This window comes from Balaenoptera borealis, assembly GCF_965194805.1.
Source record: "Balaenoptera borealis genome assembly, chromosome: 1".
NCBI classification, from domain to species: domain Eukaryota; kingdom Metazoa; phylum Chordata; class Mammalia; order Artiodactyla; family Balaenopteridae; genus Balaenoptera; species Balaenoptera borealis.
In genome coordinates, this window is record NC_138860.1 from 138,783,642 (window position 1) to 138,798,776 (window position 15,135).

General features: G+C 40.0%; 1 protein-coding gene across 4 annotated transcripts in view; it reads right to left on the reverse strand.

Moving 5' to 3' along the window:
* The window catches only part of CACHD1 (cache domain containing 1), a 228,849-nt gene that overhangs the window by 37,122 nt on the left and 176,592 nt on the right, over positions 1-15,135 (reverse strand). For all 4 annotated transcript variants that reach the window (XR_014234715.1, XM_082356506.1, XM_082356505.1 and 1 more), the window contains 8 exons: positions 11,035-11,177; positions 10,173-10,354; positions 9,168-9,278; positions 4,078-4,200; positions 2,822-2,921; positions 2,613-2,729; positions 819-979; positions 408-494 (listed from right to left, as the gene is read on the reverse strand). Coding sequence is in view for 3 of the 4 variants with exons in the window: in XM_082356506.1 (XP_082212632.1) it covers positions 408-494; positions 819-979; positions 2,613-2,729; positions 2,822-2,921; positions 4,078-4,200; positions 9,168-9,278; positions 10,173-10,354; positions 11,035-11,177 (1,024 nt within the window). In the remaining variant the exon portion in view is untranslated. The remainder of the gene's footprint in view (positions 1-407; positions 495-818; positions 980-2,612; positions 2,730-2,821; positions 2,922-4,077; positions 4,201-9,167; positions 9,279-10,172; positions 10,355-11,034; positions 11,178-15,135) is intronic.

Here is a 15,135-nt window from a genome sequence, read left to right on the forward strand (position 1 = left end):
ACACCGAAATGAAGAGTAGCCCCTGCTCACCACAACTAGAGAAAAGCCCACACGCAGCAACGAAGACCCAACACAGCCAAAAATAAATAAAGTAAAAAAAAAAAAAAAAAGAAAGAAAACTAAGTGACTTACTGGGCATACAGTATCTGACACATGTTAGGCACTTAGTTAATGCTTGTAACAGTCTCATATTTTTTGTAAGTAGCACATATACTCAAAAATTTTTTAGCATTTATATTCAACCCTGAAAGTGGACTTCACTTTAAGACACTATGGAGTTTGAAAACTGGCTCACTGAACAGCTCCATCATTAGAATGAATCACCTTCTTATACTTCCAACTCGAAACAAATCTATACACAAGACTCCCATTATAAATATGCACATACACACACATTTTAAATTTACCTGTTCTCTGCATTGGTGAGGTTGCCAGTGCACTCATTGACCTCTAGAGGGCACTCACAAGGACATTCACATTCATTTTGTTCCATTCTGAAAAGGAAAAAGAAAGTTACTATGCAGAGGGTTGATAAACTATATATTGTACATGCACTGAGGGAAATGAAATAAAGACACCATGAGCTAGTAAAAAGGGACAGTAAAAGTTATCACTAAAGGTTTAAATACACAGTTGACCTCAATCCATTGTTCTTTGGACAAGGATGTTACGAACAACACAGCTCTAAATGCTTTTGTAACCAGGACTTTCCTTTCCTCTAGGACACACCTGAACACTTCATGTTTATTTTGCAGTTGGCATCAGTTAAAATATTCAGTAGTGTGGTAAACAGAGAACATGACCCGTCCCATTTTTACCGGTGACAGTTGAGACAGAGCCGGTCCACCATGCTACAAGCACAGAAGGCAAGAGAGTCACACGTTTCGTTGACAATGCCAACAAATGCATTGGTTCCCGGGATCCTCGCCAGTCTGTATTTAGAACAGTGACTGCCATGCACAAGGTTCGTCAAATCCCCCTACAGACAACAGAGTTGTCAGAAGTGACAGACAACAATGCAAAGATTCAGCTCTACCATCCTGAAAACAACCCTTCAACCAACTGCTGAAAATAGTTCAATCCAACTAAAGCAAGCATCCTTTTCTTCGTTCTATAACAAGAAAATGTGATAGCTGGCTTCGTGAAAGGTCTACAATATTTGAAAGCCAAAGATTCTAAAGCAGCATTGTTAAGTTGAGTATGGTCATTTTTTCTGCACATGTCATATGTAGTAGGCCAATTATTTAAGCCCATGTTTGTTTCCATGCCAGTTATCCCTTATGTGTGCGTGGTGAGGATAAGCCTAACCCTGAGAATCACGGCACTGAATGTTTTCTTAGAGGTCTAGACGAATCCTTTACTGCCTGGAAGATGCCCACCTTTACAATATAAGCAATTACATAGGCTTATCAGCCTGTTAGCTCCAATAACCAGGAATGTTCCAATTCCATTTTGGAATAACTTGGGCCATTAAGAATTTATTCTAATTCATATTCCACTAAAATTTGCATGTCTGAAAAATTTCTACTGGAATATCCTAGCTTCTCTGCTGAAGACTCAGGAAATCATTGTACAAATGACAGAAGATACACAGAGTAAGGCAGACTTTCATATGACAACCTTACCTGACAGCCTCCCTCTGATTACACTCCTGTTTGTCCATGTCTCCTTTACAGAAAGTGCTCATCAGAATGGGTATGGGGGTTGAACAGAGCAATAATGACTTCCCTTGCTTTGAACACATTATTCTATTAATATATTCATTCTTAAAACTCTTCTAGTACCCTACACAATTGTTTTTGCACTTTTTCTGAGACTAAGTTCAGGATTTTCATTTAACCTCTTTTGTTTTTGACTTCAAGCTAATTTTATTTATTTAAAAATATTTTTATTAGAGTACAGTTGATTTACAATGTTGTGTTAGTTTCAGGTGTGCTAACTCAATACATCTTTATGATTATCTTTTTAATAATACATGTAATGATTTGTGAATACATTTACTTCTTGTGAATAACTTTTTGAATGTTGGTTGTGTCATGACCCATTCTCTCTCAGCTAGGATTATTTACAAATTAATAAGTATATCCTTAAGATCTCTAACCATATCCAGGTAAATCTGTAGCATCTCAAATCACAAGAGAGTATTCTAAGCTTTAAAAAAAGGAATTATTTTTGGATGATCTACATAAGAACTCTCATCTAACAGGGTGGATGACCAAGAACTAACCTAATTTGGCTTTAAGAATTTAGGGAGACTGAGTAATCTCTAGAAGACAGGAAGAGAGGACCACATGGTGCCACATATATTTATACAAGAGTGTGGGAACAGACTTCAGCAGACATTTCAAAGGGCTTAGATTGGGTAAGTCTTTAAACAAACAAAACCAAAGCAAAATACCAACTGTGAAATCTTAAAACACTCACTTCTCCATTCAGGGCTTTATATCCCACAACCATCAGACTGGGGAGTTGGACTAAGGTCTGTCATGTCCTATCACTCTAATTCCCAGGCAATGAAACAGCCGGTAATAGCTAACATTCAGACATAAACCATGACTCCATTGCAATTCCACAGCCGGATGGGAGAAGAGAGCGTTGAGGAATCAACTTACCACGAGGCTCGTGTTGAATTTATAAAACCTCTGGACCGTTCTGTCACTGAAGCTGTTGCACAGGTTCTTCTTTACAAAGTTGGGGTGGTTCAGGATGTCATTTGCTACCAGGGGCTCCTACCAAGGCCGAGCAGAACACAAGACAGAAGCCATGTGGTTAGCGAGCCACAGCCTGTTGGAGAACTGGGCTCTAGCTTCGCGACAGATACCTTGTGGGTGATGTGCTGCTGTTCCACGGGTGCATGTCCTTTGGGGTCAATGAGGGTTGGATGCGCCACCAGATAACCCCTGTCCTCCATTATGAAGCACCTGTGCCAAGACAATGACATCCCTCATTCACAGAAGCTGCTCTTCTATGCTTCTGGAGAGCATCTATCTTGCTAGCCCTGACACAAATTGCATTTATCAGGTTCTCAATAAATATTCATGGACGAAATGAAGGAAGGCTGGCAGTCAGGTGACAGACACATTAATTCTCGAGGCGCTGGACTACCTAGCATACAGTTTAAGGCGAGAGTTATACCTGACTCTGAGGTCACCTACATACTTCGTACAGAATGTGACCACCCAGACTAAGCAAGATGGGCTCAAAGATCTTTTGCAAGAATGTATAAAGTGGGACATTTTTTTCTTTTTTCTGGGGAGGGAGATTCCGAAAGAAGCAGTCTTGGGTACTTACAGGCACAAATATTAGGTAAACCATACAATTTCCTCTTTCAATGACAAACATACCTAAAATACAACGTTCAGAGGACATGCAAAAATATATTTGATGGAAACACTAAATAAGTGAAGCTAGAACCGCTTTAATCAAGACTATATTCTGCTCTATTTTACTTTCCATTCGTCATAACAGTTTGCTGTGAATCCTGCATTCCCCCATTAAGGGCCAATGTGAAATTTAGCAGTGATATGAAGCATGGACCATGAGTTGGAAATAAGAAAGCTATTTTAAAAAGTGGCCTGTATTAAATCAAGGGAATGCCCTTGCTTTGATCAGACGTGCTCTTTTGAAATTCAGGTGGCAAAGACTTTTGGTTCCATGAGCCTCTTTCTGGGGAAATGTACAAAGGAACAGTCTAAGCATCTGAAAATCTCACAAAGACTTTGGTTTAATAACTAAGTTCACATCAAAAGTACTACCCAAGAGTACCCTCTGGTCTTTCTAGCACCCAAGATATGGGAAACCTCTAATTACTGACTCCTAGAGAAACAAGAGCTTTTGGAGAATTCTGTGCCACAATTACTCTTCTTGTTAGAAGCCAAATCTGTCCATCTAAGTCATAAACAGCATGCATCTTAGAAAAACAAAAGAACAAAAACCTCCTTAATAGAACGCCCAGGCAATGGACTCAATTTCTGACGCTGACTATGACAATGTGCTCGGCATTCAACTGGAGATACCTGACATCTTTTCCTTTGTATTTTGCAGCTAGACAGGATATGGGGTCCCTGAAGGGCTCACCTTATTTTGTTGCCACCATCTTGGTTACAAACTGGTAATAAGTCCATCAGAACCTTGTAGAAGTATCGAAGCGTGAAGTCAATGCCCATCACAGCCACAGTATGCCCGGAAGACAGCTGTGTACTTCATGTGAAAATGATCAGTGAGAATAAGAGGTGTGTCTTATTTAAAGGCAAAAGCTATGTTCACTCATAAGGACATCATATGGTATCAGAAACACATGCCTCCTGTTCTCCGCACTTTCCACCCTTGGAGAAACAATTAACTAAATGACTAACTTAGCATAACATGGAGATTTGACAAGAGAAAAATTTAAGATTAAAGGTAAGACTTCCCAAATAAGACTAGCCCAAAACATGGGCAGCTGTGGCATATGGCTAGTCCTAACTACAGATGTTCAGACAATGGTGGGATTATTCTCTGTCAAGAATATGGGGGTGGTGGGGGGATAGGCATCAATCAGCTGGGAGGTTTAATGTGTGGCTGTTAGGTTCCTTCCAACAAGGAACCTTTATTTTTCCTTCAATTTTTTTAATTGAGGTATAGTTGATTTACAGTGTTGTTAATTTCTGCTGTACAGCAAAGTGATTCAGTTATACATATTTATACATACTTTCCTTAATATTCTGTTCCATTATGGTTTATCATAGGATACTGAATATAGTTCTCTGTGCTATACAGTAAGACCCTGTTGTTTATCCATCCTATATATAAAAGCTTACATCTGCTGACCCCAACCTCCCACTCCATCCCTCCCTCAAACCCCTCCCCCTTGGCAACCACCAGTCTCTAACAAGGAAACTTTTAGACAAGGAGCCTGAGTGATGTCCTTAGCTATTTCCTTCATTTTATAGATCATGATAAATCTATAGTTATTAATCTATACATCTCATTTTATAGAGTTCTCAAAGGTTAATTAGTTTTAGGTCATGCAAAACTTAGTGAAAACAACGTTTTGTTTTCTTTCTATAACACTAAAGTTGGCTGTACTCAAAACCCAGCTCACATTCTAGAATGAGACTCTCCTGGTTCATAGGCCAGTTCTGTCTCCATTCTAAAATGCTACTCTCAAAAATAGAAGCACCAAGGAAGAGAAAGTGGGGCAGTACAACATGATGCTTGCTAGCCTTTTAGCTCTGGAATCAATCAGATCTGGGGTCAAAACTTGGCCTTGTTGATTTCTATCTATGTGGCTCCTGGGATGCTACTTACCCTATCTAAGCCTCAGTTTTCTTATCTGAAAATGGGGTTAATAATAGCTCAGAAGAAACTTCCCAAAGTAAAGTCCTCTTTGGGAAAATCAAAACTTGGGAGTGAAATTAGCTTTGCAACTCACCACCCCCATCAAAAAAAAAAAAAAACAAAAACCCCAAAACCAGGAAAAAAACCCCAAAAAACAACAAGAAAAAGGGACCATGACCCATAATGAAATTTCTATCAGAGCTTTGCTGTCAAAGCTGTTTTTGGCATGGGATGGGGGAAGACCATGTTGTGGGATTGTCTCTGAGAGGCTATTGCCTCAATAAGAGCCCCTATTATTACTTAAGTAACTTAAATTCCACCATGGAAGAAATCCAAGACTCAGTTACCTTACGGGATTTGTCCATTGTAGAAAAGAATATTTTGCTGAAGTATTAGTCAGAAGAAGTCTAAACTTCTCTTGCTCGTTCAGGAAAGAGTGATGAGTCTAAACAATAGCCATCATTATGATAATAGTAATGGCTTCCATTTACTGAATGTTCACAATTTATAGGCATTCTGGTAGGCATCTGAATACATCACGTCAGTGATTTCTCACAGAAACCTTATGAGGCATTACTTCCATAAAACTGAAGCTTGGGGAGATTAAGTATTTGGCTAAAGTCACACAGTGAATAACTAGTAGAAGCAGGGATTTAAACTCAGTGCCTTCAACTCCAAAGCATATATTCCTAACCAACAGGGTTTCTGCCTCCTTAAATCTGCATGGTACTCAAGAGTTTCCAAGCAATTTTAAACCATCTACTTAATTTCCTGTGAAGACATCAGAAAGGAATTACAGTTCCTATTTTATAAATGAAAAATTAGGTTTAGAATGGTTAAAAGACTTAAAGAAGATTGATCACCTTTTATTTATGGTTTAGAGACTAAATCTGGTTCTTTCTACAATACTATAGCTGCCTCAGTGAAATCAGGTTTTGTGGGACAAGTTGATTTTGTTTCTAAAATTCCCCTGTATGACTGCCATCTGCCCCTGTTGATGGTAAACGTGCTGAAGTAAAAGCATATATTATATATTGCCCATGGAAGTCTAGCATTCATATTTTCACCTGCATTTAAACAATGTACATGGTTACCATAGCAACCCATAAAGAATACCATAGAAAAATCAAACTAAGCCTACATTTCTCAGCACAGTGGTCCATGCTGTTTGCAGCGCTTTGGTGAGATTTTCACTGCCAAAGATTTGTCTAACCAGTCCCTTAATCATTGACTGTACTTCATCATCACTACCACATTATCATCCTCCAAAGAATGCATACCTAGATTCTCAGGCCACTAATAATGCTGCTGAAAGAAACTGTTTAACTGATAAGTGAGCACTGAAAAAACCTGTCCTCAAGCTCTCAGCCCAACCGCTTCTGAAAACCAAGGGAGAATTAGAGTGCTTCACAACAAGCTGAACGTTAGCTTAAGTTCCCTCTTCTGAACCATTAAAATGCAAGAAATTTAAAGCATGAATAGCATGATAATAGAAATAACTACCATTTATTGGGGATTTGACATTGGCAAGTATAGTGCTAAGCATTTTACATGCATTATCTCTAATTTTCATTATGTTAGTTCAATTTGGGCATCGTTACCTCTGTTTTCCATATGAGGCTCAGAGAGTCATGGAACATAATAATAATAAAAGTATTTAACATTTATTGAGCCCTGACCATGGGCCACACACTGTTCTAGGAGCCTCATGTATATTATTTACAGTAATCTTTAAATAATCATTTGAGATAGGCCCTAATATCCCTCTTTCACAGGTGAGGAAACCAAGGCAGAAAGGAACTTGTTAATAGTCATACAGACAGTAAATGACAAATCCGCTTTTTCAGAGTGGAATCACATCTTAGGAGGAGGGCAGGTTCTCAAGTTGGCACATGAGACCAAAATCACTGGTAATCATTTGGGAAAAGTACCTCAGCAGAGCCCACCTATGAATATACCCATTAAAGCTATAGTCGCTTTGGTTGAAACCCAGAAGCGGTAGTTGACTTGCATTCTAAACTATGGTGAATGAAATAGATGGCTTTAAATAATAAAAACATGCTCAGCTAAGGAAAATGTTCAAATGATCAAGTCCATGGGACTGCATATTGATCAAGGCAACAGCAGATACTTATTCCTGAAATATACTCTCATTGAGTGACTGAGGGACAGGATTTAAATGGCCATTTAACTCTTGTTAAACTCAAATAGCTAAACTTGTGTGGGCTAAATACACTATAAACAGTAACCAAATAAGGGAATTGAACCCAGGTTTTTTCTAAGTTGAAAGCCCATAATATTTCCATCATGTGTCATTTGGGCTGACACCATAAATATTTATAAATAAACGAAATGAAAATTCTTCCACCCATCCAAATTCTAATAAAAACATATATACGAGCATAAAAATCTGCACCTCTCTGTGACCTCCTCCCCCCACCCAACAAAAAGAATACTGTGTAGAAGGAAAAGCTAATGGCTCTTGATAATGAGTGGCAGATGGGAGAAGCCGGGTGGAATGTCAAAGCCTAAGTAAGACACACACAGGTAGGTAGGCATTCTCTCCCTGCTCCCCCAGCAACATCTTTAAGAGCCCAATTTCGGCCCATGTCCTTGTCATCAAAGACCAAGGTGACTGCTGTCCCCTCAAAGAAACCACGTTTGTTTACTTTTTCTCAATTGATTAGAATATATGGGAGAAATGACAAGTTTTGCTATTCAGACAATAGTAGGTGTATGCCTTACAGACGGCCTGTTAATGAAAACATTGAAAAGATCTGTTCTAAAAGAATGTTTACTTGTTTATATGTGATGGAGCCAAACAGATACCATGTCCTGAAAAGAAATCAATATTTGGCTGGCAGCAGGGCCCTGCCTGCCATGAAGACACAGGTCATGATATTGAAATTCCACACAGCACTGCTTCCCAATTCTTGATTCCAACGTACTAGAGTTAGAAGAATTCTACTGAATGTCAGCCATTTGATATATAATGAGCACCGTGAAAAGCCTAAGTTAAGCAAGAAAATCTGTCTCCCATAAATTTTAAGGCATCATTACAGATACCAGTCAAAATATGGTCTTTATTGGTTGCTAGGGAAAAATAGCGATTTGTATAATGAAGGGATTAAAACAATGTGTTCAACTTGCCTCTCTACCCAACATTTCACTAACATTTGTAGCTTAAATACTGAAACCTCAAAAGCCTGAAATGTAAAGCACCCTAAATATATTTACAGTAATACTGACATTTTATAGCATGCTTGGAAAATCAATTTTCAAAATGCCTTTTCATTCCTCAAGAGAGAGTAAGGACAAAGTAAAAACAGCAACAAAACCATAACAACAACAACAACGAACTCCTATATAATTCTAAAGAGACCCAAATACAAAAGGAAACAATCTCAAGTCTTGATACATTTTTTTCTTCACTAAAACTACTCTGTTCTTGGGAAAACACTCTCTGATAATAATAATTGTCAGGCTCTTGGTGCTATTTCTTTGATTGGTTTACAACTGGCATTTCTAGGAAAAGCTTTACTGAATCTAACATCTTTCTTTTTCTTTTTCATAAGCACCCTCACGGCCACTAACAGGGCTAAGTGCTTTTGACTGACTCAATCACACGATAATCGTGTGAGGTTAAGTATTATCCCCATTTTACAGACATCAGGAGGAAGGTCAGGGTATCCAAGATGGCACAGCTAGAGAAGATATCCAAACCCCAGCTTGCCCCACAACAAAGGTCATACTTTCGCCACTAATTCTTGGTGTCTACTATTCTATTCAGATTTTCAAAGTATCCTTAATGTGTTTAAGAAATGAGTAAAAATTAATTGAAATATTACCTGGATGAATGAATTGTATGACTGATGGTCACTACATAGCCAGCTCCTCCAACGTCTAAGTAAGGTCCGGTCAAAGAAATCAAACCTGGATTAGCTACTGCGTGGAGATACCTAATGGAGACCAAAGAAAGTCGTTACTCGAGGGTATGAACAACAACTTTGCACATTTTGAAGAAAAGTAAGCTCGTAACACTAAAAAAATATTATAAATTGTGCTTATGTTACATTCAAGTTCAAAAGGATTCCTACTTTTTATGTCTGACTGTAGCATCAGCAACAAGGGGTCAAGAAAAATATGAAATTCTCTTTAAAAAAGATGCTGAACTCAGTATATATGTGAGCTTTTAATAAGGTCTATAGTAGAGATGTTTTAGAGGGTAAAACAAAAATTAACAAATCAAGTAGAAACAAATACAACTGGGCACGTAAAAATGTCCCCTGGATTGGTAAAGGTGGGGAACAGGCAGTAAAAATAGCGGCCACTCATGAGTGACTCAGTTACTAAGCAGCACAAGACTAGAAATCCTGTTTTCATGCCCAGGTTGCCCTCCTGCTATACCACCTGACTAGCTTTTGCTTTTGAAAATCAGAGTAAAAATAAATCCCAGAAGTAAAAAAGTGTTTTTCAGTTTACATGTGTTCATTTTTCATAGGTCACATATGAGCTGTCATTTGATGCCATAATCACACGCAGTGACATTAAGTATACCCACTGGGGACACAGTGCATACAAGATGGGAATCAAACCACTAGGAATTGAAATGGCCAAGTATAAAGTATTTCAGTCTCAAAATTTCAATGAAGAGATAAAAGCATTGTAGACAGAGGAAGCCCACAAAGCTTTTGTTAATACTACATTTAGAAAATGATTCAAACACATATTTTCACTGTCATGAAAAGTACCTTCTTTAAATATGACTGCCTGAAGTTGCTTTATTGTCTTATCATGTCTCTTCGGGACTGGGGGGGGGGAAACCTTTGATAATGGAAGCCCCTAAAACTCACCATTGTCTCCTAGTGGGATCAAATGCTTTGTCCATGAGGGAACCAGGATAAATTCTGAGGACGCCATTGGGCGTTGCTATGTAACGGCGGACAATGTAAGTGTTCAGGCTACTCATTTCCATTTGTGTCATCCATTCATCTGTGACGTGGCTGGTAGCCATTACTTCATTTCTGACAGAGAACTGGGAAACAAAGGAAGACATAGCAGGGATCCTTTAAGACTCACATGAAAAGAGAGAGGCCTGCTGGCAGAGCTTCCCAAAGCTCTCTTGCAGAGAAGCCAAGCCCAATTACTTCTTAAAAATCTTTCCACAGCAGATGGATACAGCCAAACTTGGTGAAACAAAAGCTTCCTGAAATATAGCCAGTGGACGTGTGATTTACTTAATTGTTCATCCTAGCTAGGCTTTCTGTGTTTAAGAGGAAAGAGCCTATAATGCAGCATTAAATACACACCCAGACACACATACAAACACGTGTACACACACCCCCTAAATCTCTGCTTCTTAAACTGCATCATATTTATCTCAACAGACAGTAGGGGCACTTTACTTCATTCCCCTGGGAAAAATGGGGCTGGGAAAGTTTCACTGGTCTCTAACTCACACCCCCCTACCTAGAAAGCCCCTAGTGCATCTAAGGCCTGAAAGAGATTCTTCATCTGGCCCACAGGGCTTCTTAATCCATCAGAAGGGTCCTCGCCGGCCAGCCTCCCCTGGGCCACACACTCTGCCTTTCTGGCTCTCCAGCTGAGAGGCACAGATCCAGAGCTCCGCTTCCCACTTCAAAGGTTCCCTACCAGAACCCCCTCCCAGGCCTGTGGAGGGGTGCAGCAGAAATGCAGCCCCGGGACAGCACTCACTTTGAGCCCCGGGTTAGCAATGAGGCGGGTGTTGTCGCTGAGATAGGCTGTGTAGTGTTCCACCATGCGCTTTGTCTCTGGCTGGCTGAGGTGCTCATAGGGGGAGGAAAAGCTGCCAGCAGACAGCATGACGGTTGGACTTTCTGAGAGAGAAGCAAACAAAGCAGGCTTGAGAACACGGAGGCTGCATCTCAGGCCCGAGAACACGCAGCCTGCATCTCAGGCCCAAACAAAAGCATGGCGAAGTCTCTGCCCATCGGTCAGCTGTGGTGGCTTAAAGTCCTCTCTAAGGAAAGCAGAGAACTCCACGCTGGAAGGAGCGGGGAAGGAAAAAAGTCAGATCCTCTCCCTGCAGGGAGCTTACAGTCCTGAGTGAACCTGAAGAGATCCAAGGGCTGAGAATGACAAATAGTCAACATAGCTCAGGTCTACGTATAATATCCTACACTTATTAGGGTCAAGGAGGCAGCATATGACATGGAGTCAGACTGGGTTGAGCCTGGGCTCCACCATTTCCGGGCTGTGTGATGCTGGGCAAGTTGTAATACCTGTGATGTTTTTATCGTCTGCAAAGTGGGGGAAATAGCAGCGCCGACCTTACAGAGTTATGGCATTATATTAGTTAATATACGCAAAGCAAACGATTTACTAAATGTAAAGTATTTAGAACAGAGCTTGCACAACTCAAGTGCTTCTGGAAGTGTTAACTCTTATTGTTCCTATTAGTATGATTATCGAGGAAGAAGGAAAAATGGAATAGCGGAGTCGACGCAAAAATCAACTAAAAAAATTCTTCTCACAGATGGGGACAGCCAAACATGGCATAAACAAAATCTATGGAAACGGAGTAGTTAATATACACATATTTAATTGTTGGTCTTATCTAAGAGGAAAAGCCCAGCTCCCTATTTACGACAGAAATCCTTGCAATGAATTACATTTTGAAACAAAAACACTACATCTTTGTCTCTGAAATTTTACTCTTCAATCGTATATTTTTAAAAGCGTTAGAAAGCACTATCACATGTCGTATCTCATTTAAATCTGTGGGTCCTTTTCTATTCCTTTGTTAGTTCTCACTCACAGTGTTTTGTTTCCTTGTGGCCTGGTTATCGCTGACTGGACACTGTACTTAACAAATTTGTAGGAAATGCTGAGGCTTAACAGGATGGGAATATCTTCCTCTAGAAAGGATATTGCATCTTGTGCTGCACACCAAGGTGAGGCAGGATGGTAAGATGGAAACAGTTCCCAATAAGGAGACAGGATACTGGCCTAAGTGCTATACTGGGAGACTTTGGTATTCAACAAGTCCACGATGAGTGAACGCTTGAGGTTCCTTAGACAACTCAGATGACAGGAATCCCATGTCAAAGGCTGATTTAGTTCCAATTCACCCTTACCCTAAAGATGTAGTCCTTTGGGACCTCTGCTAAAAGCATGTATGTGTGTGTGGAAGGGAGGAGTTTCCTTTTCAGTCTTCACCTTTTGAGAACCTTGGATTTCATTTTTGCCTCTCTCCCTAGCCCTAAGGAGCTACCTAAAGCACAATTTCACAGCTGTTTCTTCTGTATTGATAAATATGTGCACTGTAAAAGCAGCTTTAGGGGTTGGCTTCCTTCTCCGGGTTCTTATATTCTCCTAGACTTAGGTCCACTACCGATTAGGTTAGTTCTCTGATACTTTTCTAAAGATTTAAAAAAGGTTCCATCCAGGATTTTTGGTTGAACCCAGCAGGATGGGTCAGAATTACCTAGTCTTCCTTTACCAGAAGACAATGCTTCCAGTAATGCTATGTCTCCTTTAACTTTCATATCATCATGGCATAGCTTGGGAGTTATTATTATATGCATATCAAGGAGTAGAAAGCCAGAGGCTTAAAAAAATTAGGTTGCCTAGCAGTGAATTCATGTGTATATGCTCATGGCGTCCTCCGTGCAAGGATGTGCCAGAGAGAGAGGACTGTCCTGGAACTCAAAGAGCTTAGGACCCAATTGGAGAGACAAGGATAAAGAAAAAAGAGGAAAACAACAATACTGGAACAACACAATAACATAAGAAATGTCTCAGGGACAAAAGAGTTGGGCCAGAGGAAGGGAAGGAGAGACACCTTGGGGAGTGGGCCTTTCCTGTAGTGACATGGATTGAAGGAGAGAAAAAACCAATATACAGGACCCAAAGCTTTATGGCCAGGAGCTAGACACATAGCTCTAATTTACATAAGATACATAGTACTTATATACATACTTGTGTACTTAATTGCACTGGATGATATACTCTTTTAAAATTCCTCTTTGCCTCTTTGTGTACCAAGAAAGACAATGTCCCCTCCTTCAGCCCGCTTGAAGGGAGCTCTGACGTACATTTAATACCTTACCTCAAAATCCCCATCATCAATGAAAGTAGATGGAAACCACTTATTTGCCACTGTTTCCTTTATTTTCCATTTCTTTTTAAAAATATTTCAATTATCCTGCTTCATTTTCATTACCAACTGTTACTAAACTTCTCCACACATTGTTCTGGGGGAGTTCTATGGCCAAAGTGAAGTTGGGTGGTACAGTGGAAAGAGCACCCATTTAAAGTCAGACACTGGCATAAGGTCTGTCTGTGTGCCCCAGGATCAGCCCACTAGTCCTATGTAAAGTATGGGAGCTGATAAAGCTCTACGTTTTCTGGGCATCTCTGTGAGGCAGCACTGTCCAATTGAAATACAATGCAATCCTCAACTGTAACATAAAATTTTCCAGTAGCCACATGAAGAAAAGCAAAACCAAAGAGGTTAAATTAATTTTACTAGTATATTTTATAGACGCCAATATATCCAAAACATTATCACTTTAACATGTAATCAATACAAAAAATTAAGCATGTATTTTATACTTACAGTAAATCTCAACTTGGTCTAGTCACATTTTAAGTGCTCAAAAGCCACATGCGGCTAGTGCCGACCATGACAGTGTAGCTATGAGCGATTATCCAAAGGAAATAAAAAATCTAGGCTTGAGCTTTTTTCTCATCAAGAAAAACTGCTGTACTTCACTGTCTCAAATTTAAAAAGAATGACCTTGTAAATCAACTATAGTTCAATAACATTTTTTTAAAAAGAATAAAAAAATAAAAATAGTGACCTCACTTGCACCAGCAGTAGTGTAGTAGTGTTTAGCTTGTTCCCACAGTGGCTAAGGGAATCATGCATATCTTAGCTTTCCTGTAAGCATTTCTTTTTTTTTTCTTTAAAGACAACTCTTTTTTTTTTTTGGTTGCATTGTGTCTTCGTTGCTACATGTGGGCTTTCTCTAGTTGCGGTGAGCAGGGGCTACTCTTCGTTGCAGTGCGTGGGCTTCTCATTGCGGTGGCTTCTCTTGTTGTGGAGCACAGGCTCTAGGCTCGCGGGCTTCAGTAGTCGTGGCACGCGGGCTCAGTAGTTGTGGCTCACGGGCTTAGTTGCTCCGCGGCATGTGGGATCTTCCCAGACCAGGGCTCGAACCCGTGCCCCCTGCGTTGGCAGGTGGATTCTTAACCACTGCACTACCAGGTAAGTCCTCTGTAAGCATTTCTTAAAAATATGAATGAAAGGACATACATACTCTTTTGTATGGAAACAGAAGGCAACCCCCCTCCTCACAAACCTAAATTACAACAAACAAACAATGTAAAATCCAAGTTGCCATCCCTGGCCCTCTCCAAGTTGTCAACACCACTGGAGTGTGTCATAGATGAGACTACTTAGGCTGCCTACTTTCTTGATCTCATATCCAGGCAGAAACTCTATAGGATGGAATTCAAAAGAGAAACCCAAACACAACTGCTCTCATTTGGAACCTAGAGACTGGCGACTTCTATCTTTGATCCTCTTCCCACCTGTGGCCCCTCTATTAAGTTTTCCAGTTGTCTAATGATTCTTATTCACTTTTTGAACCCTAAGTATTTTCAACAGTGAAAAAGAGAATACCTGTTTTAAAGTACTGTGACTGCACTGTGATGTACTGACAACATACACCATGGGTGCCTAGCATGTGCCTTGCACATGGCAGCATGCAGTAAAAGGGGCAAATCAGGCATGGACGAAGCATGAACCACATCTCAGCCTTGCTACTT